At 41.4% G+C, this 24449-nt stretch overlaps 1 protein-coding gene across 1 annotated transcript; it reads right to left on the reverse strand.

Moving 5' to 3' along the window:
• Positions 1-2088: 2088 nt before the first annotated feature.
• LOC133952191 (nuclear factor 7, brain-like) lies at positions 2089-4428 on the reverse strand. Its single transcript, XM_062386527.1, has 2 exons — positions 4117-4428; positions 2089-4029 (listed from the first exon to the last, which is right to left on the reverse strand). Exon 2 carries the CDS (start codon positions 4010-4012, stop codon positions 2621-2623), a length of 1392 nt encoding a protein of 463 aa, XP_062242511.1. The 5' UTR covers positions 4013-4029; positions 4117-4428; the 3' UTR covers positions 2089-2620.
• Between the last annotated feature and the right edge of the window lie 20021 nt (positions 4429-24449).

The raw sequence follows: 24449 nt of genomic DNA on the forward strand, positions 1-24449 counted from the left end.
CAGTCGACCGTTATTTATGTTAGCAATATATTTTTGTCGTGAGAAAAAACCCTTAGAAGTAAAACCATGTGATATAATGTTTTAACACAATTTTTTGTTAGATGAATTAATGCATGGTGTGCTGTTTGTAGCTGTAAATAATAATAGAACTAAAAGGAATAAAGACATTATTCATTAATTATCCCCACTGTCATCTGATTTATAAATGATGTATTTATTGTTATGAAGGATTATCTGATCTTATCTCATTCAGTTTCTTGATGTTGTTAGATTATGAATTGTAGTAGCAGCTTAATTATATTTTCTGTAAATAATTCAAGCTGGATGAACTACTCTGGAGATATATATATTTCAGGCCGTAATCACAGCTTTGAATAAACTCTAGTGCAGCAGTTGTAGATTTTCGGAAAAAACAGAGAGGAGCTGCTGCATTCTGGGTAAACTGATGCACCATTCAATCTGTAAATATAATTAACCCAAAAAGTCATCATTTAGTTCTGAAACATCTTGAGCTTTGGAGAAACATACAAAGCGTGGCACAGCGTTGTAAAGGCTGATAAAGTGTTCTGGAATTAGCAATGTTTTCCACTTCCAATTCGCAGATGCGCTGTGAAATTGTGCAGACGTTTAAAACACACAATTATAATTGCTAATATTCGCAGTTTAATGGACTTCTTGATCGTTTGGCCTCTCAAAGATTGTGTTAAGCGGCGCTGCATGAAGTGGCTTTCTGGTTTAAAGTGTAAACTGTGCCGACTCCCTGGTGCTGCAGGTCTTAATTCTTTTTCTTTTCTTTTTTTTTTAAAGTAATTAATTACTATTGACTCCCACTATCTCAATATTGCAATTAGGGAAACAAATGCATGTGCATAAACCAATAATGGGCAACATAAATAGCATCAAATTCAATAACCCAAGCAATCACATCCATCACATCTAGGTGCTGCTGCTGTTTTCTCTGAGATTGCTTTGCTGAAGTGACAATAGCTGGATTAGTTATAAGTTACTGGCTCTCTTCCTGTATTGACTGAGCCTAATGAAAATCTTATAAAAGAAATTGAACCTTAACTAATTGTGAAACAATGTATACGTTCTTTGAGAATCTTAAACTATCTTCTAAGTATCTTTACTTAGAAGATAGACTATCTTTAAAGCCCATTATTACAAACACCTTTCGCCAAAAAATATTGTTGCTCATAAAGAGAGTACTTATTGGTTTGAATATGTGCAACACAATCCTTCTCACTCGACTCCATTTTATCTCTTACTGCTGTTTTCTGGAACATGCAGAATATAACAGAAACCAATTTACTAATAAACTGATTAAAACGGACGGTGTGCAAGTTTGCTGTTCTTGATGATTGTAATTGAATTATGGTTTTAAGAAAAGCACGCATTAACAGTATTAAATAGATTAAATGTTTGGCTGAAAATACATTGTGAAACACGGTTGTGTGTGTAAGAGAAAAAATGCTGCTCCCTCATTGCAAGCTTAATGCACAACAAGATCACAACTATTTTCTGTCCTGGCTCCTGATTGGTGGAATGAGCTCCCATGGACATCAGGACAGAAAGTCTACACATCTTACCCCGCAAACTAAAAACACACCTCTTCCGACTATACATGGAATATAAGTTTAAACTAACAATTTAGTAGCACTTAAATTACATTTACTTATAGCACTTTGTAGTTTGGCTTTTTTTGACCCAGAACAACTTTCTTGATTCTTGTTGTTCTGGGTTTGTTCCCTCATGGTTGATGCACTTGTTGTGAGACGCCTTGGATAAAAGCATCAGCAAACAAAATGTAATGTTATGTAAAGAATGGTGTCTAGTGGGTAATGTTAGCTAACAAGGCTAATGCTAAAGTTAGGGTTAGACAATAAACATAACAATGAGGTAAAATTGTGAATCTGTGTGAAATGTAATCACAGTTAACTAGGACTCCACCACAGAGTCATGATGTCATCACGTTGTTTGACTGAATTTACCCTGACCGTCTATTTCCAGCTCCAGCTCCAGAGTTTGTGACAGCAGAATTTCTACTGACCCTCTGTTGTTTTGTTGTTGAGGAATGAATGGAAACACTTTGACAGACACAATCATTTTGTCTTTATATTGACATTTCAACTTACAAAATTAAAACCACATCACTAGGCTGCTGGTGAATAAACACTTTTACGGACATAATCATTTTGGCTTCATCACATCAAACAGACAAATGTTCATATATGTTGGATTATTTCCTATGTGAACAGACTTTAGGTGATTAAACAAGAATCATGTCTCATGTGTGAGTTTTAATAAAGTTTGTTGAATGTGAACAATGAGCAGCTGTTATTGATAAATGTATTTTTATGTGGATCTTCATCAGTTCGACTTCATGGATCCACACAAAATCTAAATGATGGAAAACATTTTCCATGAAAGTAAAAAAACAAACCAAAGATAAAGATCAGAAAATAATAAAATATTTTTAAACAAGTGGAAAAGTCAGTAGAAATAAAAATTAGTGAGGAGTATAAAGAGAAATAATCAAAGCTTTAGAATAACGAGTTTAACATTTAAATTCAGCAGATTTCTCTTGAAGAAATAAACATGATGAATAAAATCTTTATCTCTAAATGCTCTGATCCAGCGTCACAGAGACATTCACAGGTAACATCTTCACTGGGTGATGAGGATCTCTTGTGCCAAAGTATGGAAACATCTTCTGAGTGCAAGTGTGTGTGAAGGTGTGAATGTGTTTGTTAGTATCAGGATCAGAGAACAACAGTTTTTTTCTGTTCCAGTCCAGTTTCACTCTGATCTTCTGGATCTTCTGCACAGAGAGATCAGAAAATGCTGATGGTGACACTGCTGTGAATTTACCTTCATGGAACCATATTCCCCATGTTGCCGACAGCATGATTCCCTTCCTATGGACAGACTCAGCTGACACACCCAGTGACCAGCGTGTACCGTCTCCAACCAGGACGTCCCAGCTGTGAGTCCCTGAGTTAAAACCCTCAGATCCCAGGACTGAGAAGAAATGATCAAACCTTTCTGGATTGTCAGGAAGCTTCTTATTCTTTCCTACTCTCAAACTGGTCAGATCTTCAGACAGAACGAGCCATGGACTAGCAGAGTTTGGGTCCAGAACCACAGGACTGCAGAAGACCAGGTCCTTCATCTTGTTCCAGATGTTGAAGCTCAGGTTGCCCAGATGTTTGGCCTCGTCTATCAGAGCTCCTGAGGCCAGCCGTGGATCACGCAGCAGGGGGCGCTGCTGGACTCGTTCCACTGTAGCCTTGTAGTTGAGCAGGAACGAGACGTCCTCAGCTCTCAGCTCCTTCTCTGTGGTCCTGATTGTGTCTGAAAGAGCCGTTATGTTTCTGCTCAGATCCTCAATCTTCTTCTTCATCATCCGACTCTTCTGCTCCTCTTCCTCCCTCAGTGCAGCCTTCCTGGTCTCCTCTTCCTCCTGTAGAAACCGATGAAGCTTTTCAAACTGCTCCTTGATCTGCCTCTCTGTGCGTCGAGCCTGGACCTTAATGTGTTGTGCTGTTTGTTCAAACTCTACTTTAACACGTTCTAAACACTGTAATTTCTTCTTCATGGGCTCCAGAGGTTCCTGAAGCTGCTTCTTGTGTTGTTTTGCAGCTTCATCGATGGGGCTGAATCTGTGCTTGGTGTGTTTTTCTGAATCTCTGCAGACGAGACACACTGGCTGCTGATGGTCCAGACAGAAGAGTCTGAGTTGCTCTGAGTGCAGACTGCAGAGAGCATGTGAAGAGCTCTTATCTCTCTTCTGTATGAAGGTCTCACACAGGTTCTTCAACACCAGGTTACCAGGTGGTTTTGACCTTGAAGATCTTCTCTTACAAAGTGGACACTCTTTTACTTCTTTGTCTTTCCACCAGCTCTTCAAACAGGCTTTACAGAAGCTGTGGCTACATGACAGAACAACAGGATCTCTGAAGACATCTTGGCAGATGGAACAGCAGTAATCCTCTTCTGATCTGGAAGCCATTGAGTCTCCAGGTGAAGCTGAAAACAGACAGTCAGTCAGTCACAGCTCCACAAACTTCACTGAGGTTCACTTCCTCTCTAAGTCGAGGTGTTTGTTAAACTCACAGTCAGTGTGTGGAGCGTCGGCAGGTTGTAGTTTGTCTCTTCTCTACTGGAGCTGGACTCACTCAGGACGTCTGGTCCAGTTTGGTTCAGTTTGGTTTGGAAGGTGAATGTGATCGTCTGGTTTTCAGCCTGAGTCTCTTCAGGGAGGAACAGATGCTTCCTGTTTTCTCTGGTTTCTCAGGACATGATTGTAAAAAGTAATTCAAGCTGAAAACAGACAGTCAGTCAGTCACAGCTCCACGAACCTCACTGAGGTTTACTTCCCCTCTGAGTCGTGGTGTTTGTTTAACCCACCGTCAGTGTGTTCTTTCGAGTGAAATGAAAGTTAAAGATTAACAGGAAGTGTGGGGGGAGGGGAGTCTGTGACGTAACTGCAGAGCTGAAGTCACATTAAAGAGACAGAAGCAAAGTGCAAACAAATGGTCACAAGATCAGAAAATTAATAGAGGGTTTTATAAAATTCAAATCAGCTCAATTTGCTTATTCATTTGTGTGTGAGTGAAGTCAAAAGTATGACATCATCAAATGATTGTACATTTTGTTGTGATTATTATAACTTAAGTGTGAAAGCATTTTATGGTGTGACTTTGGGCTTTCAATAAATGTGGCTGTCAGAAACATATTTAATATGAATATTAACTAATAACTTTAGTTTACATTAAAGCTACCTCGTGGGCAACAGCCTTCAAAGGAAGGAAAAGAGACAATTTATTGATTAAGTCTCATGAAAGTATTAACAGACAGAAGAAATGAAAATATGAAAACTGCCATTAAAAGTAAGAGAAATACAAGGAGACCATAAAAACTGTGACTAATAAAATGAAGACATATAAAAATAAAAAAACAAATGTCAAATATCCGTAGCTAAATTTACAGTTGAGACGAACGGGCATGTTAATGGTTGTGAAGTTGTTTTGGTCGTAAACCAAAATCAATATTTTATCCTGAGGGGGGAACATGAATATCTGACAGTGGCAGAAATTTCCCCCTGTGGACCAAATAGGTGTAAAGACATGCTGTGTATAAATCCATCAGCAGCAGCTACCATGACCGACATGTTTACAGTTAATAACCTCTCATAAACCAATTTTTGTGGTGGTCCCCGGCGCTGGTGCGACACTGGACCTCAAGGCTCTCACACCTTTGCACACATCACCTCCTAAAGATGAGGCGGCTGCAGAGGTGAAAGATCGGCCCAGCGGCGAAGAGCCTGAGTGGCTGTGAGCTCTGACACCTTTAAAACACAAATCGCCTTCCATTATCTCGGATGGAGAGGAAGCCAACAGCCCTTGCAGAGGAGAATGTATATAGACTTTTCTTTTGTCGATACATCACTACAGCGTTCAGCTGCAATGTCCTGCGAAGCCCTTCCATGAGTCCAGTCACTCGCATCCCTCCCCAAGGTGCCTCCTTCACATGAATTCCTATTCACAGAGTAGGTTCACGTTCAGATTTAACCTCAGAAACACACTATGGTTTCTGCTAACTCACAGCCAATGGGTTCTGGGTTTGAATCCTGGTTTTTCTGGGCTCTCTACTCCAGAGCTTCCTCCTACACACACGTAGGTTCGACCCTCAATTGAGCATGATTGCAACGGACTAACGACCTGTCCAGGGTTCTGCCTTCGTATCGCCCAGTGTCAGCTGGGATTGGCTCCAGCTCCCAGGCCACCAAACAAGATACACACTATAGATGATAGATGGACACCCTCCCCCTATCTTAGCTGGCTTAAATCCCCCGTGTGAAATAATATACCATGCAGGTAAATGGACCAATGCGAAACTCCCATTCTCATTTTCAGAAAACAGAAAAGAGGCTGCTATAAAAGCTCTGTTCCAAAGTGTTACTCATGGTCAGGCCTCAGGGCGCCTTCATTACATCATTCCCCGAACTGCTGCAACTGCGACTATTCAGCAACTCAGCTCTGTTCCAGTAAAGTGCTGGTGTATTTGTTCATCTCAATGGATTTGTAAAAAGGTTTAAAAACTCAAAACACTGCAAAAGTGCAAAATCTAAATTTTAGAGAAGCATTTCTCATTCGTTTCATTTTTACTTTTCAATATATTATGTTTTGAAAATGAAAGCCCTAATAAGTACAATGTGCATTCATACAATGTGATACAACTGTTTCATGCGCGGTTAAATTATGAATGGTGTGTTTTTGTGCTAATAGTAATTGTAAACAATAATATAAATAAAGAAATTAAAGATTTAAAAAATGGATGAACCAAATTCCAGGTCATAATCACAGCTTTGAAAAACTGTGGCACAGCGGTGGTAGATTTGGAAAACAGAGAGGAGCTGCTGCATTCTGGGTAAACAAATCCACCTTTAGTTCTCTAAATAAAGTTAATGTGTAAATACAGGTGTTCTGGTTTACAGACAGAACTTTATAACTGCAGGTGAAGTGCAAAAATACCAGATGTATATTTGTTTCCATCGACTGGTCAGTGAAGATCAAACTGTTTGGAGATGATGCCACAGGATCCACATTAGGGGTCTAGTAGATTATTGTGGGGTCTAAAAAAAAAAACTAAACCATTCAAGATGTTTTGAGGTGAGTACTGACCTTGTAGGAGGAGGAGGATGTAAATACTGCAATTGGAGCGATTTTGTTGAAAAATAAAATATCAACATTTGATGTGTGGAAGCTGCAAAATCAGGCCAAAGAGAGTGTTTATAAAATGTTTTGGACACAATACCCTTGTATCATATGTAAAGATGTAGAGTTAACAACCCTGAGAAGGATCAGCTTTATAGTTCATCTCAAACTAAAAGGAAACCAAAGAAAGTCAAGTCGCTGCACAAAAGTTTTTATCAAAATTGAATTAAATCTTCCCTGATATGTATTTTTCATGAAGCCCTTGTTTCTGTAAGGAGGCCTATGAATAAATGTATACTAAAACAACAGCTGCCCACACTGCGGTGGAAAAGTACATTATCCCGAAGCCTTTTGGAGCACACTTGCCTCCTTTTCCTTTTCCCTGATTGGACTTCAGAGTGAAATCCACATTTAAATCCTCTCTCCGGCTCTTCCCATTAGTCTGCGATGCACTGCTCCCCTCTGATGTCTCAATCAAAAGAGGAGGTGTCGCTCCGAAAGATGAGCCAACAGATGCTCAGGGCACGTCAGCGGATCCCTGCTTAAACAGCCATCACTCCTAACAACATTTAAGTCACTGGCGATAAATGTAGCTTGAAATTGCTGTGTCTTTTTCCCCCCATCAGTGGAACAAGTGTTTGAAAAGCAGCGGCCGTGAAAGTAGACACAGACATATTATCCAGTAATGACTGACAGGCTTCACGACTTGTGTCGGTTCCACATCTCAAAATGTCTCTCTGAGGGTAGACGATGGTCTCACCTGTGTCAAAGGTATTTCACCAGTCCCAGTTTGATATAAAATTACAGATATACATTTTATTCTATCAAAGTCAAGTTAACATATTCTTATGTCCTTTTATTCGTGCAGCCATCAGGGATCCGTTTTGAAAATGTCTATATGTAAAAATATATAAGCAACATTCACACAGTGCTTTGGGATGCATCTTATCAGGAGGGGGGGGGGGGAGACCCAGAACCTGGAGAAGCTGGAGGGATAAGATATCACATCAGGTCTGCTAACACCTGGGAATCCCCCAGGAGGAACTTGAAAGCTGGGGAGAGGGATCTGTGTAACACCGACGCTTAACCTGCTGCCACCGCGACCTCACCTCGGATGGGAGGCGGGAAAAAAGCATGAGCAGACAGTCTTTTGGAGTGCCGGGGGGGCACCTGAAGATCCTCCATTACTCTATAACCAACAAAACATCCAAACATGGTGTACAATTTTACCTCTGTGGACCATGAACTCTCAAGGGGAAGCAGCCCATAATAACATAAAATTACCCCTACCACGTTGGTGAAAAAGAGAAAATGCAAATCCTATAAAGCTGAACTGTGAATGTATGTAGCTGGAAACTGTTTTTTTAATGGAGAGAAGTTAAAGTTTGCCTGAAAAGTAAAAAACTGTTTTTTAGCCGGATGGTGTAATATTCTAATCAGCATATTCGTTGCATCATTGCATCATGTTTGCATTCAGCCGCTCTCAGCCGGTGTCTGTTTGCTTCCCTCCTCTTCGCTGAGCTCACATTTACAGGGTTTTAACAAACAGCCGGATTCCAAAATAAATGTCAGACAACAAATTATGAAGTAGTGAGTGAGACGTGGCTCATTAAAGAGACGTGCCGAGCAGCCTGTTTGTTTCTGGGGTGTTTTTTTTCAAGCTGCTGCTCTGCTAAAGTTTGAAACAGTGACGTACTGGATCTGACAAATTAAAAAAACACTGAGTGATGACTCACAGAGGAAATTAGCAGCTCATTCCCTTCTGTCCCAGCTGCCATGTGGTCATTCAGACGAGACACTGAAAGGCTTGTTGGACAATGTTGGAAATGTCTTTTAAAAATAGTGGGTTGATCCAAAACGTCACTGGATTTGTCACAAGGGTCTGAAATTATGTTGAATCTAAAAGTAAAAGGTCGGAACTTTGGATGTAAAGGAAACTGTCTGTGTCGTATATGAATGCACCCACGCTCCACCAATCACAAGTCAGTCTCCACTGTCAATCAGAATGTTTCCCCCCCTTTTTTATAGCATCAAATAACTGATGAAATCCAAACTTGAACCTAAATAATCCGAAAATGACAGAGGTTGACGGTTTGGTCGGGATTAATGACCTGTAGTGCAGCCAGCCACCAGGGGGCGATCAAGATCCTCGCTTTCTGTTGAAATAACAAACTGTGTTCGACCAATGATGTTACTTCAGTCAGTTATAGACATTAGTGCTTCTAAGACCTGGTATACAACACAATGTACATCTAAGACACTATATCTAAAATTGAATTAAAATATAATAAGTAACATAAGGATGTAATAATTAAAGAAATTTAAACAAATATACATACACACAATATAGAACCGTAGCTGCATCTCTGTGGTATCAGTATCTGTCCGTGTACTATCTGTTTTATTCAATTTAACATAACCGTGGTAATTGTATTGATGTTCCGTAGCCGCCTCGTTCACATCTCACTTGAATTTACCACCAGGGTAATGACCAGAGCAGCATTCAGATCTATTGACTGAAAACACAATATAATGTGATTGCACACGCTCGCAATTGCAGTGAAACGAGAGCTAAGCTCTGTAATTGGTTTGGTCCAAACACTGAAGTCTCCACGTGTCCTTCCCAGAGTTCTTTATACCCCCGCAGGATTTTCAAGAGCACTGAAAGAGCATATGCTGCCCACAGCATGTATAATGACCCCCATCAAAGCCATCAATAACCGTAATGGTTACACAGACATTTATGTTACAGCTACTGGGATGAGGAATGAGGCCTTTAAGTCAGAGGGCAACCTTTGTACTGGCTGATTTTAAAAAATAAATTCTGTTCAGGTTTTATGATTTTGTTATCGAATACAAAGTCATGGTCAGAGATAAGTGTAATGGTATTTTTGCAATAATGGAATTGGGGGAAATACCATTAAATGTGGGAAGATGCTCACCGACAAACACTTTAGAATATTGATGTAGTTTTCAGCTGCAGATTCTCTGATGTCAGATGCTCCACACTAACCGGATCTTAAAGATCCATTTTTCATGAAGAGTATAAACTTTAAAAACCCTTGACTTTCCAGCTCCTCAGCTTCCTTTCAGTAAAATACATCAAACTTTAATTCCTACATCACATATACCATCTTTGATCATGCACGGAAATGTAGCAAACCTCTAACTCTTCTATATTATCACTTTTTAAGATATTCTGAATAATCACTCGCTAATTTAATTCCCCCCTAAAATCATGTTTTAATGTTATATGCATATTATCCTTAAATTCTGCTGCCATGTATTTCACACTTCTTTTCAGAATGGGTTTAATCCTAATTGCTAAATGAAAAGCAGAGGTACATGAATATGGATACAATGGAAGCTTAAATATAAAATATTCACCGCCCCTATATGTGGCACCAGGAACTGCATCTAAGAATCATCTGAGCTGTGTGCCCAGGAACCTGTTTAATTAAAATTTTGTCTTTTACTCACCAGATCTCAGCTGCACACAAAACCTCTGTGTTACATGTAAGTTGGTTTAATGCGATGTCTCGATGTTATTTATTCGTTGAACCACAGGGAAAAGTGCAAATACTTAATAAGGAGCACTTGTATGATTAATTTGTAGTTTAAATGGTTTTAGAAACAACACTATGTATCTCGAAGAGACAGAAAATAAATACTGCACCCGTTGGAGACTCTGCTGTGATTAAAAAGGACTCCACAGCTTGTTTTTTTATCACAAACATGAAATACTTAATGTCTTTTGTACACATTTGTTATAAACGTGCCTATACTGTCAAATATAAACATGTTTTAATTGTTTCAACCTTTTTATTCAATTTAATAAAATTTTACACGTGATGAGTTTTTGAGCAAAAAATATCCTGAATAGTAACTTTGGCTGTTTATAAGCTTCTCAGAGAAATCCTTCAGTTTAAGTTAATTAATTCAACAGCAGTTTCCTTGTCATTCGCCTTAAATAGCTCTGAAGGCTTGTTAAAGTGTGAGCATCGTTATCAGTGATCATCCACATAAAGTCAAGCTCAGGTCAGTTTAAGTATCTGAGTAGAGGAGCAGAATTCACAGTGACGGCAGCAATCAGCAAAGAAACACACCTTCTATGTGTTGTCTTCTAAAAGTCAACTGACCCTGTGCATCACAGCCTCTGTATGAAGTTATCTAATGAGGAATGTTTCTTGTCAGAATACATGATCCTTGAGGATCAGATAATGAATATGATTTCCAGGGTAATTACCACGAGCTGCATTTTTCTACAGAGAATCCAGCAGCTACAGAACGACCTGTCAGAGTCGGACCACAGGGCCTCGGCGGTGGAGGCTGGGAACCTGTTACGGAGCCTGAGCTTTAAATACATCTACTGCTGAGCCTGCGTGTGCATCACTCCTATATTTCTTTCATATGCTGTTCATAAGCTCATATATTAGCGGGCGTTTCAGCTGTGAGGCTGTCAGTCAAGGTGGATATGGTGGATAAAGCCATCACCTCTTCGGGTTGGGGTGACAACCATAGATATATATAGAAAGGCTAGATGTCTCGGCCAATGGAGTTGCACGTCCGTACATGGAGGCCATCTTGTGTCAGGTGGCTCGCTCACCCATAACATTGTGATGTAATGGTACGTACTTTTTAAATAACCATAACCAAAACAATTTTCAACCGATTTTTTAACGGTTTGTTTTTTTATAAACGTCAGAGATGTAGTTATGACACTGAATACTTATGAATTATTATGTTATTTAAAAAAAAAAAAGAATAATGTTCTTAAATAGGTAAAAAATTTCCCTTTACAAATATACATCAAGAATTTATTTTATTTTCTTTAAAAAGTGTACCACTACCAACACAATGTTACGGGTGAGCCAACCGTCTGATGCAAGATGGCCGCCATGTGCGGACATTTGACTCCGTTGGCCGGAAACGCGGACGAGACATCTAGCCTTATATATATATATCTATGGTGACATGACCAGCCCTGCGTGAGCATGTGCTGCAGTTAGGGCTGCTGCACAACTAGAGGATCTTCAACTCTTGACTTTTTTAAAGGTGGGAAACCACACATGACAAGTTTAACTAGTTTTTAATCTTATAATGTTCAGAACACACACTGGACGATATGGTCGGCATGTAAGACTGCACACTTTCTATTTGACGGGAAAGGATTTCACAGTGGCGATTCCAGTGATTGAACATGACTTTAGAAGAAAACAAACATGGCGGAGGTCATGGTTGAGAGGGCGTATGTATTTTGCAGAGCGAACAGGAAGTGAGTTGGGAAATGTATACAAAAAATACACAACATCCGGATGATGATGACTCCCGGCCAGCTCGCTCTTTAGCTCATTGGCCATTGCAGTTATCGTGAACATCAAACACGTTCGAGATCGGGGAGGCTCCATCTTTATCGGTAGCGTCAAGATTATTTTGTAAACCCACCCCACACTTTAGGACTCTTTGTGATCGTCAGAAGGGGGTTATCGGGTCTAAATTCGTCCTGATTATCCTCTCGTGTGACGCAGCCTCAAGGCCAACTGAAAAAAATATCAGCTGACACTTGAGTGACTGAACAAAGCTGCTTCTTTCTTTTGATGTAGCTCCGTCTGTTTCATGTTGCAACCAGTGACGTGAGCATGTTATAATTTTGGAAAAAACATAATCGTCTCAGGCTGATCCTCTCTAAACATTCTTCTGACGAGGGAATGGAGCCAGAATAACACAGCACTAATGATTTCTCATGTGTCTTGTTGTGTCTTTCATGGGCTCAGAGCATATTTAACAGAGAATATGTCACACAATACATTTTGGCAGCTCTGTGTTGTTCGACGTTGACGCCAGGCTTATCTGTAGCAGAGTGGATGTAGCCAGAGACTGCAGAAATCAGGCCAGCCACCAGGGGGCAATCAACATCCTTTGGTTTCACTTTTGGTAAGGATAAGGAATAAAATATAAGGAGAAGTATAATTTTCATCCAGTGTGCTAGTTTATTTTATCTTTAACTGTAGATTAATCCCCCGACCACCCCGGCCCCTCTGATATTTAACTCATGGCTTCGGCCTTGAGTCAATTATATTTAAACTGGATAATAATTCTAATTTGACAGATGCTTCTCCGTATTCCCTGCAGTTACAATGTGCAGAGACTATTTGCAGGTCTGAGTTATGAGCATGACATAATTCTTACCTCTAATTCGGAGGGAAAAGAGCCAGTAACGCTCAGTGCCCACACCTGGGGCGGAGTGCTATGCCAATGTTTGGCCGTGGAATACCGGGCATGGACAAGCAGATAGGAAGAGAGGGAGAGCTGTGATGCTCAGAGGCCACCGGGAAGTGTATCTTTCCCTTTAATTGTATTTTCATGCCAGAAGCTTCGGGTGCTGTCCGGTATAGGTGTTTGGTGCGCTGGGGAACACACCATTGGGTTTTCCCTTTCGGCAGCCGTACTTCAGCGGCATCGATAGCCTGTGGCTGAGAAGTGACTGCAACCTGCAGTGACAGCAGGGGTCCTAAAGCAAATGAGCCTCGCAAACCTGGGTTTGCATCGCGTCTCAGAGGTTAACAAGAAAGATTTCCCTCTTCCCTCCTCTGACGTGATCGTTTCCTGCCACAAAGAATAAACTTTACTCTGTGCCTCTTTGTGCTCGGGACACCGGAGAAGAAAGGGACCTAAATAAACTCTCATTCTTCGAGTTTGAGATTTGAAGCTCGACAAGGTTCTTGTAGCAACAACACGAGCCATAAAGCTGAACCGTAAACACGACAAATCTGCTGCAGCAAAGCTCGCTGGCTACCTAGCTAGCATGACAAATAAGAGGAAGAGCAAACACAGAACAACCAAAGATAATCTGCAGCCGTCAGGGAGATGTGCGGTGGTGAACTGCTGTGGTGTTAGAAAGCAGTTTACTTAAAGAGATAATATCTCTATTTGGCTGGAATTGAAAAAGAAAGCAGTAGATTCTCAAATGTTCAACAATAGTGCTGAGACACAGAAATGGTTTGAAACTTCTTCTTTTCTGTTTTCCCTGAAGTTGACATATCTCCTCAGATCTTTTCTTTTTTTCCCAGCGTGTTTTAGAACCACTTATTTCGTCCGGCTGTCTGAGGGGATTGGCCGCGCTAATTGAGGCGATAATGGGTTTGTTTAGTTTCTTCAAATAATCCTGTTCTGTTCAGGTTGGAAAACGGCCTGGATGATAAGACCTGAAGTAAGTAATGCTATCTTTGCATAAGATTAATCTTGCATCAACCTTGGATTTGACTGATTTGCTCGAGTATGACTTATCTCATCAATGAGCCAGAAAAACAAGTAAGTTTCATAAATGTCTTTTCTGAGGGGAAACGTTCAAGGTCCATGTAGAAACTCATTTAATTCCTTTAATCTACTGATTTTCTTACTTTCTCTCTTTTTATACTTTTATTATAGTATAATGAAGAGATTAAAGTTCACAATTTTTCTGAAGTTGAATTGTTTTCACGTAGAGTAATTTTCCTTGTGTCACATCTTGTGTCCAACAATCGAATATAGTTTCAAACTTTACGTTATAAGACGCCAAATGTTCACATTCCACCTCCATGTTAGTAGATGGGGCAACCCCCCCCAAACAATACTCATTAGACTCCAGATGACATTTAAAGCTTAATTTATAGCGATTCTTTGGGTAATGTAGGAAGTACAGAAGCGTTGTTCATCTTTATTTACAGTCTATGGCTACAAGAAAGGGAACTTCCGGCTTAACCCTGGTTTTTCAGGGTTGTAACTTTGGTCTATTTGGTATTAAAGCAGAAAATACTGACCGATCAGTTCTCGTGGAAGCTGGCGTCAGCATTTGTCGAGGATCCCATGGAGCTTGGTCGGAGGGTTTCGTGGGAGGGCAGTGAACTCCTCTGACTTCCCCTGATGGTTTTTTACAGGAGTGACCCTCATTATTGCGGAGGGCCAGCTCCTCAGCAGGAGAACACTCCCGTGTAGGAGGAGCCCTTCCTGTCTCCTCCATTGCACTTTGTTCCCGTCGGCTGCAAGCAATGTCAAAGCCACTTCATTGTGCTTTTGTACTCACAGTGTCCTACAACAGACACTAATTAAAGCACCAGAGCTTTTGCCCATGTTGTTCTTGTAACATATCAAAGCAAGTGTTTTGTGTTTCTGTTTTATTCGCTCCCAAATCAGTGTGACACCGCTTGCGTTGCAGCGGAAACACACTGTGTGTCATCTGCGCCATGAGAATACATCCAATGAAACACAATAATTTAATGGAATACACAAACATAATTAGAGTCAAATCTACTTGTGCTGTAATAATATGACTTTATAGAATACAAATAGAATACTTAGCCTGCTGTGGCATTGTGCAGTTGCAGCAGTTGCTTTCAGCCTGTTTTTTTTTTTTTTTTAATTTTTGTGAGAGTCTTAGTTTGTCCACGTATCCTCTGTTTACGTGATCATCCTCGATAAAACCACGTTGACGACCACCTTCACCACATCTTGGCTCGATTGTGGCTGTTGATCTCAGTGAAGCCAGATACTGAGAAGAAGTTTTTGTTCATCTTGCTTCACAGCACAATGCTTAAATTGGCATTTAACTCGAGGCTGTTGATTCATGCACACTTGCATATGAGATGTGAGCTATTAGCTTCACATTAAAAAACCCGCTGGCATCAGTGCACTGAGGACTGAGCATGGACGCTTGTATTTTTAGTCGTTTGCATCCGGCTCTTAATGTCCAGCAGAACGTGAGTGATTGCTTTGAAGGAGACAGTTTAACCTCATTTGGCATTTAGCCCGACTGACGCAGGGTTGAAACCGAAACTGCGGCCGAGTGTATTCAGGTCTTTGTGTGTACGTGTTGTCTATGCGTGCATGTATCTGTGTGCAGCTTAGCCCCGGGTCAGGCTGGGCGGTAAGCCAGCAACATGTGCAGAGGTCTTGTGAGAGGTGGGGGGGGGGGAAGCGGCTGAAGATACTGTACCTGATCAGCGTGATGGATGCCCGGTGCGCCTTGTGCTCACACCGACACGCACACCTGCCGCCTGCGCCCCACTTATTGAATCCATGAATCAGTTTAACGAGAGGAGGGCCGGGGTCAGGACTTCAATAAATACCCCGCGATGCCTTCAAACTTAACGTCTGAGCGATGAATGATACCGTAACGTTCAACAAACGCCCATCGCAAAAAAGCTCACCTCCACTGGGAAGTGGAAATGGGCTCGGAGCAATCCCAGTACAGTATTGTTAACTGGGTACGTTTTTACAGCTTGTGCATAAACATTTACAACATGCCGCCTGATGAGTTCAAAGTAGGAGCAAAGTATAATTCAGCCGAGGGCCTGTGTGTGTCTCAGCGGGGCGAGAGAGTGAGACTTGAGAAAGAGAATCAGACATCTTCCATTGGTAATCAATACTGCAGCAGTGACCTGAGCATTTGCTCTGTGATTCATCCCGTTTAGAGCCACGGGGTCGGCTGGCTGACAGAGACAAATCCATGATTTCCCTCTGGATTTAGTCGCGCTGGCAAATCCACCTGCTTTACGTGGCCACTTCCACGTCTGCATAGCCACTGATACCTAATGCCATCCTCCCAGCTCCTGCAGTAAATCCTCTGACACCTTGTCTGAAAGTCACCGCTCTGCTGCAGACACGCCGAGGAATCGGTGCACGTTTAAAAACCATTTATCTTTGTACGAGCTTCGTCTTTCGGTGCGATTTCGTGGTTAAAATAATCAATGTCATCCTCCTCATCTTCACATGCTGTGTTTATAAAGGTACGATCTTTTTACCGCGAGTGCACTTCCAGTCCTGAGGTCAGCGACAATGACGACGAGGCAGAAAGGACGAATGGTTGCTATTCAGATGTCTGTGGCAGCGGCTGTCCCAGCGGTGAATACATTTCTCTTCATCCACCGGGGACGCAGGGACTAATGGAGCTTGAGAGTGGCAGTTCCCCCCCCGAGTTGTGTAGCTGAGTCACGCCCCCGTTCGGAGAGAGGAGCTGCAGGCGGCAGTTGTGTGAGTCCGAGACCAGGAGGGCACGCTGCGAGACTGTGTGCCAATTCAGGGGGTAAACATCGGTGGCAGTAATTGGAGAATAGCACAGCAGGGACTTCTGTACATTTCTGATGCATGTGGCTCAGCTGAGAAAATCCTGACGCTGGACTTTCTGAGCTGAGAAGGAGCGATGGTCCGTGTGCCAAAGGTCTTTTAAGGTTTTGGTGGAGAATTTGCTGAACTCCCCGTTTTACATGGTCTGCATGCATTCTACAGGTCACAGCTTCATTGATTGAATAAGCTGCAGGACTCAGCAGCTCAGAATTAGTTCCTGTTTGACGCTGAGTGGGTTTAATGCCGGGGCCGTACATGTGGATACAGGTGAAGATGGATGAAGAGGTTCGGTTTCGGGCTAAGCTGTTCTGTCCATCACCGTTTCCTAATTTAGCCGAGCTCCAGTGGAGCCATCAGCCCTTTATTTGTAATGAGATTGAATCAATATCATTAGTCAGCCACTACAGGTGTTTAACGCACTCCATCAATTTGTCTCTGGATTCTGGCATCAAAGAACATGAACAACTTTTAAATATATCACTTAAAGAGGTTCCTGAATATTTGTGAAGCCGATAATATTCAGCTTCCTCAGTGCTGTGGCTACTTTACCTTCATTTTGAAGCATTTATGAGAAAATGTAATGTGGCCTCAGCTGTTGTTAAGGGAACTGTTGGCTACTCTCTACTGAGCCCAATTCTAGTTTGGTTGTTGTCGCTTAGTTAGCAGGATTCTGCAAAAACCACAGAGCGGATTTGCACATAATTTGGTGGGAGAATGTGGGATGAGTCAGGGAAGAGCCCATCTCATATTTTGGTGCAGATCCGGCTTCAGGAGTCGGATCCAGGATTTAATTTTCTGTGACATCGAAACGTGACATTTTTCAACAGTTTCACCGATTTTTCAGAATAATTCATGAATAGTTACAGGACATATATCTCTGAGCCTGTGCAATTTGGTTCCGATCGAAATGCAAATCTGGATGTAGTGAATTTAAATGTGATTGGTGGGGTGTAGGCTTTTTACAGCTGATAACAGATTGAGCTCTAAACATGGAACAGCCACCAACGTGTAGCTGAGAAATGGAAAAACTACAGAGCGGCTTTCTACAAAACCCCGGTGAAAGGATTTTCTTTATGAATCATAAAACTTTCAGGCACATGTATGCACAGGTATATTTATCTGAACTACTTTATATGCACTACAGTGAGAAAGTTGCTAATCAGCCTTGACAGAGGTGTGAGTTCCCCTTGTGCCCTAGTTTGTAATGTGTCACACTGTTGAGACAAAACAACACCTGTCAAAATAATGTATATGCATGAGCTCTATACATAGCAATTCAGAGTGATACAAATCAGAACCAAACACACACACACACACACACATTGAGGTGCATCGCTAAAGTTGTCGGGAAAGTGCACAGCTAGCGATGGGAGTGACATCCTGTGGTTCTGCTGAGGTCCCTTATCAGCGGCGGCTCCTTATCACTCAGCCCAGCAGCCGCACAAACACACTGACACTATTTTAGCTTTCGCCACCTGAGAGGAAATTATCTTTATCAATGATTGTAGCATGACATTCTGCTGTGGCTTTTTTCTGTGGATCGCAGATACAAATTATACATTACACACAAGCAGAGAAAAACATAAGTGAAGAATATAAATATACATGTAAACCGAAAGCTCAGGAGATGTTTGACCAAGTCGTAGCGTCGCCCTCTGGATATTTTTCTGTGTTTCTCCTGCTCTGTGATTGGCTGTCAGACTCTGTTCAGGCTGAATTTGTGCTGCCAATTCTCTGCTCGGTAACAATAACACCCCTTTGGTTATAATGGGTTGTGTAGGATGAACCAGTGAGAAGCACAATATGGTTTTACTCAGCAAACACAGCTGCTAGTGGACATGGTTGCAAACCTCATGTTTTTTTGAATAATCCCTCCTCACGCTTTTAAGCTTTGTTCACTTTCTGGTTCAAGTTGAGTAAAGATCCAGTTTTTGGGCGGATAATCTCCTGCATTACAGATGAGGGTCAAAAGGTAATTCTATATTGATAGCAAATTAAATCAAATCAAGTTAATGTTGCTCATAATAACAAACACTCTGGAGTTGTTTTAAGAATCTCCTCTCAGCTTGTTTCTGGTTGGATGTGTTTGTATGTTGTCCCTGTTTCCTCCAACCGATCAGTTCTGAGCGAGGTTCACCTGAACTGGGAATAGTGGGAGAGAGAGGGAGTGGCTTCCAGTGTGGGCACAGTTGGATGTACTGTGCCTCAGCCTGGGATTTTTTAAACACTGCGTTAATTGTGAATGATAGTTTAATCATATGACGTCAGAGCAGATAATTATGGTGGGAGAAAAATATGGTACATTAGAATATTTTTTTACATTAGAGATACATTGTTGTTTTATGTTGTTTTTATTTTGTTGTTTAATGTTCAGTGCACCAACAAACGACACCAAGGCTATTTCCTGTATGTTGAATCATACTTGGCAAATAAAATAATTCTGATTCTGATTTTGAAGGTACATATTAGCAGGTTGCATGTCTGGTGTGGATCAATCACTGTTAGATGTGTGTGTCTGTGTGAAGGTGCGTATCTGTGTGAACGAGTGAGTCACAGGGTTTGTGTTTAGCTTTCATTCAGCTTCTTAGTTTGATATCGGGTGACTCTCTGTTTTGCCACCGAACATCAGCAGGAGCATCGTAGGAGCCGAGTCTTATTTTGTGTTTCCAATAAACTAATGAAAAGCAGCTCAGGAGCTGATCTGCTGGACGCAGCGTGTCACAGGGACCTCCCTCCCTCGGCCCTCTCAGTGCTTCATCGCTGCCCTTTGATAGTCGCTGCCACACCGAGGCTAAATCAGTGCACGTGTCAATCTCCAGCCGTCGTGACTCATTCCCAGCACCAGCGTGATAAATGCACTGGTTTCTCTGGACTAATTGAGCTGGTAGCTTGGTAACAGGTCTTAGTTACAGGTGGTAGCGAGATGTCCGTGAACAGGAAGCTTCTGAAGCAGCAAAACAACCTGTTGACATTATCACACTGTCTAATGAAACTCTGACAAATGTAACTGATGACACTTTCTCAGGAGTTGAAGGATAAACTAGAGCTGGAGTGAATATTAGATTTAATCTGGTGGAAAGATATATGATTTCAAATGAAACTTCGGAAAACAACAACTCTTAAAATAAGAATATTGACCTTAAATATAAACTTGCTGCAGGTTATAAACATGGTGGGTTTGCAACTCGATTTTTGCACTTGCTGCTCCCAGCCAGTGTTCCATCCATGTGCATTGATATAGGACATAGTGCACATGTATTTATGTACCATAATGAACGAGTGAGAAAGAATAGAGCAGGCACAGATGTTCCTACACTTCACATCTCAGTGCCAACACAGCCTCATGCTGCCCTGACGCTCGGATTGTGGAGAACTGTCAAACGGGATCAGGCCAAGACAGAAAACAAATGCAACACACGTACACACAACAACCTACGTAAAAAACAACAACAACAACGTAGGAATCAGGACTCGAATCCTGCGGAGGATCTCCTGCTGCGTTCTCACATCGGCTGCTGATCCCAAGGCTCTCACTTGGAGTTCAGTGCTTGTCTGGAACAAAGACTGTAGGTCTGGAATCAGACTTTAGAATTGATTGTTAGACACAGAAGTTCCTGCTCAGACGACACAGAACTGATGAATGTCTTCATTGCACTTTATTATTTAACTTGGCTACGACAAGCTGTTTTACAACTTTCATAAATTTTATATGATCCGTCATTTATTATGGGCGTCTATCGAGCATGAAATGACTCGGTGCTGAAAAACTTCCCCTCACACGGCGTCCTTCCCTCTCGAAGTGAAAAGTTTCATTTACACGATATTAGCGTTCTGTCATTCTTCAGCATATTCTCTGTTAATGATGCAGAATGACACTACATACTCTGCCCTGGGGGGAGAAACCTACAGACTTCATTACAAGGTACTTTTAATTAGGCTTTGTAATTAAAAGCAGAGAATTGGGTGCAGAAGGGCCGGAAGCTGAAGTGATGTGTGCCCATAAACATTTGCATCTTCTCGGGCCGGGGTTAGAAAACCATCCTGTTTTCTTTTTTACGCGTCAGACGAAGCTCGAGAGGTGAAGTGCAGAGGGATTTAAGAAAATGTGTGTCACCCTCCTAATTAAGTGGAATGGAGGCGGGGGGAAACAGTCTCTAATAAGAAAGTGAAGTTGGTGTGAAGCTTTCCACTGCGTCTGGCCGACCACAAGCTAAGACATGTCATCCAGTGTGGGGGGGCTCGCAGTATAAAACCCACCCGGAGCCGTACAGCCTAAAATGCATCCTACGTCCCGGAGGTAATTTGCAGTGTCAGGTTAAAGAGCCTCAGAATGAAAGAGGCACTAGTTTTAATGAACTGATTATTTTTCAACACTGCCAAAAAATACACTTTCTTAAGGAGAATGAGCCTTCAACAAAATACACTGAAAAAGTAGGTGGGAACGCACCATGTGTCCATTTCTTGCTATAGTGCAACTACTTAAACAATGCTCTTAACCATAATATCACAAATTCAGCTGGAAGACAAATACTATCCTAGGTTTGTTCGTGTTAAGTTTCACTAACACACCATCATAAATAAATAAAAAACTGATGTGTATAGTTAAGTTAAGTTTGTCATTAGTTAATGTGTTTCTTTTGTTCTCACCTTTCCCTCCATGTGCAGCAGGACCTGAGGGAGGAAGTGACCCAACACTTCCTGTATTTTACACCTTTGGTGACATCAGCGGTGATGTCAGTGGGGGCAACCATGGGTGAGGGGGGGTGTAGAAACTTCTGTGATTAATATTTGCTATATTTTGTGAAGAGGGTATCAAGCCAGATGTCAAATGTAAACATTCACCTGCATTTTCCCAAGAGAGGCAGGATGGTGATGGAATGGACCATGTGAGGGGTTCTCAGGGAAAAGGACATCAGCAGAGACTGATTCCTGATTGGTCCAGCATATGTATTGATTGACGGGACATCACAACCACAGCTCCACCCCCTTGTCACTATAATCTCTGGATCTAAATGTGCAAGTTTGCATTCAGGATATTTTTGCTTTATTTGTGGACACGGATCGTCCATCTTTATCTACAGTTTACGATGTAATATAATGATCCCACAAAAGGTGCTTTTCAAATTATCTTGTAAAATATTGAAAACCCACTTTAAAAACGATGTTACATTCTTGAAATTATCTTCTAGAAAAACGTAGGAATGCAAAAACATAATGAATGTGTAACAACGATTTAATGGTGTGTGTTTTCTCTGAGCCAGTTGTGATGAGCTATGCAGTATGCGTTTTTCTCAGCCTGAATATAACAAACTCAGTTACTGGCTTTCCGTTTTTTACATTTTCATCAGACGTTTCCACAGCAGCTTATTTATATGCCTCTGCTGGGCTGAGCGCTGTAATAAACACAAAACCAGTTCACTTCCCAGGCTCCTCCGCAGTACTGCATGTTGTCCCTGTGGTTTGGGTTCATCAACACCGTGGATTCAGGAGGTTTTCAGACGCCTTCAGGTTTTTCTTATCATGTAACCTTCTGCTTTAATTGGTCTCAGGTCATTTTTTCCCATCAATCTAAACTCGTTACCCCATTAAAAGCTGAATTCGGGACCTTTTTTTTAATTAACATTAAAAACAGCATCAACACGAGGATTCTGACTTTTGACTGCGACACTTGAACTTCAGCTCAGGTGTCTCCCATCATCCGTCGAGAATGTTTCCACCCCTTGATTGGAGTCAACATGTGGCGAATGTAATTGATCGCACATGATTAGGAAAAGTCACACTCGTCGTCTCCACGAGGTTGAGCAGCCGAGGCTGTGATGAAGCCTTTAAAGTGGAACTGGTGAGCTCTCAGTCACGACGTGGCACTCCGAGTTCCAAGTGAAGAAGTGGTGAGAACTCGGCTGCAGGGGAACGACAACGTGGACTCTAATATTAACATCACTGTCGGCGTCAAGAAGCCACAGAGGCTGTTATGCGAAGCCATCAGACAGGTCACGTAACCCTAATGTAGGAAACCCTAATGCATCGTGGCAGTGGGAAGAAGACAAGGCTGTTGTGAATATCAACATTTCTCCTGGGGATAGAAATACTAAAGAAAAAGATAAGATTAAATAGAATAGATAGAATAAAAAGTTACAGGGATACAGAAGCAAAAAAGGGGAATCAGTGAAATACACACCCAGTAAAGATAGAGGTAATGAATAAGTAAAGAAATACAAAATAAACACAAGGAACCATAAAATATAGAAGAGTGTAGAATGTGAACAAAATAAAAAAAGTGAAAATAGTTTTGCAACGTGCTCAACGGACTGTGGGTTGTTTTCATACGCAATAGATATCTCCAGGTTACATGAGCCATTCATGCTGCGGGGGGGGTTTGTGCAATCTGTAGAATATGTCAGTCTGGATTGTGAGATGCTATGAAAACCCATTCAACTGTGCACTTGTCTCTTGCATAGTTGATAAATAAGAATTTGAAGTTTAAATCTGAACCACTGCACATTGAAATTGTACAGATAGAAAATTCTACATCACCCGAATTCCTCCCCTATCTTTTCATACCAGCCAACAAAAACAAACTTTTTCCAAACATATAATCAAACAAGGAAAGATAAGATGATTTAAGATAACTCCACTGAAGGCAGCGTATGTTTCGGAAGGTATATTGAAAACAAGATGGAAATCTGACCTACGCCTTGAAGAGGAACTGCAACGTTTTGAAGAAGAGGGTGAGATTTACCGGAGGTCTTCATCGATTTGTTGGTGAAGATTGTGAAAACCTTCCAAACACAATCAGACCTCAAACCAGTGATGCTTTTCATCAGTCCTTCTCTATTCCTTGAATATTAATCAAGTTGGAGTCTTTTCTCTGCCGTCTGACGCTGTCCACTCACATTTCAGGGCGCTGAATCAGATTTAAATGGAATGTAGTTTGCATGAATAACTAACCCGTAGCCTCGGAATCGTTCAAATCCACAGCAACAGAAACAGGACAAGCTGTAATTATTCCTTCTCTCTCAGCTGCCAGGTTGCATAAGGGATCAAGGTTGAGTGTTCACATGAGTCTTATTCAATTAGACCAACACGTTCTGTTCAACATATTTGCAATATCTAAAGTGCAACCTGAAAAGAGGTCTTTCTTTTTGCTGAACAGTGGATTTTGTTAGATTTGGGCAGAGTTGGGCTAACGGTTTCCCTCTGTTTCCAGTCTGTATGCTAAGCTAAGCTAACCAGCTTCTGACTGTAGCCTTACATCTGGACAGATGTGAGCGTAGAGTTGTTTTTCTCATCTAATCACCTTCTTGCAGAGTCTCTGGGCTTCAGCCGGTGGAAGTCCTGCTCCGACACTGTGTCCAAGAAAAAAAACCACTGGAGATACAATAGAGTTTATCATCTGTTTGTAAAAGCTCCTTCTTTTATCAGGTGACATTGTTTTGGAGTTTCTTTTACTTGAGATAAATCAGATGTAATCTTGTTTAATGATGTGAAATTACATGGAAATCTTAGTGGATGTCCGAAATGACACAATCTTAAGTTTTTAGAACTTTCTTACTCCTTCCATTTCCTTCTAGGGTGGTTACTTCCTGCCTCCACCTGCGCTACTTCCTGTTTCCATCTACCGTACCTGCC

Source organism: Platichthys flesus, chromosome 4, assembly GCF_949316205.1.
Source record: "Platichthys flesus chromosome 4, fPlaFle2.1, whole genome shotgun sequence".
Classification (NCBI taxonomy): domain Eukaryota; kingdom Metazoa; phylum Chordata; class Actinopteri; order Pleuronectiformes; family Pleuronectidae; genus Platichthys; species Platichthys flesus.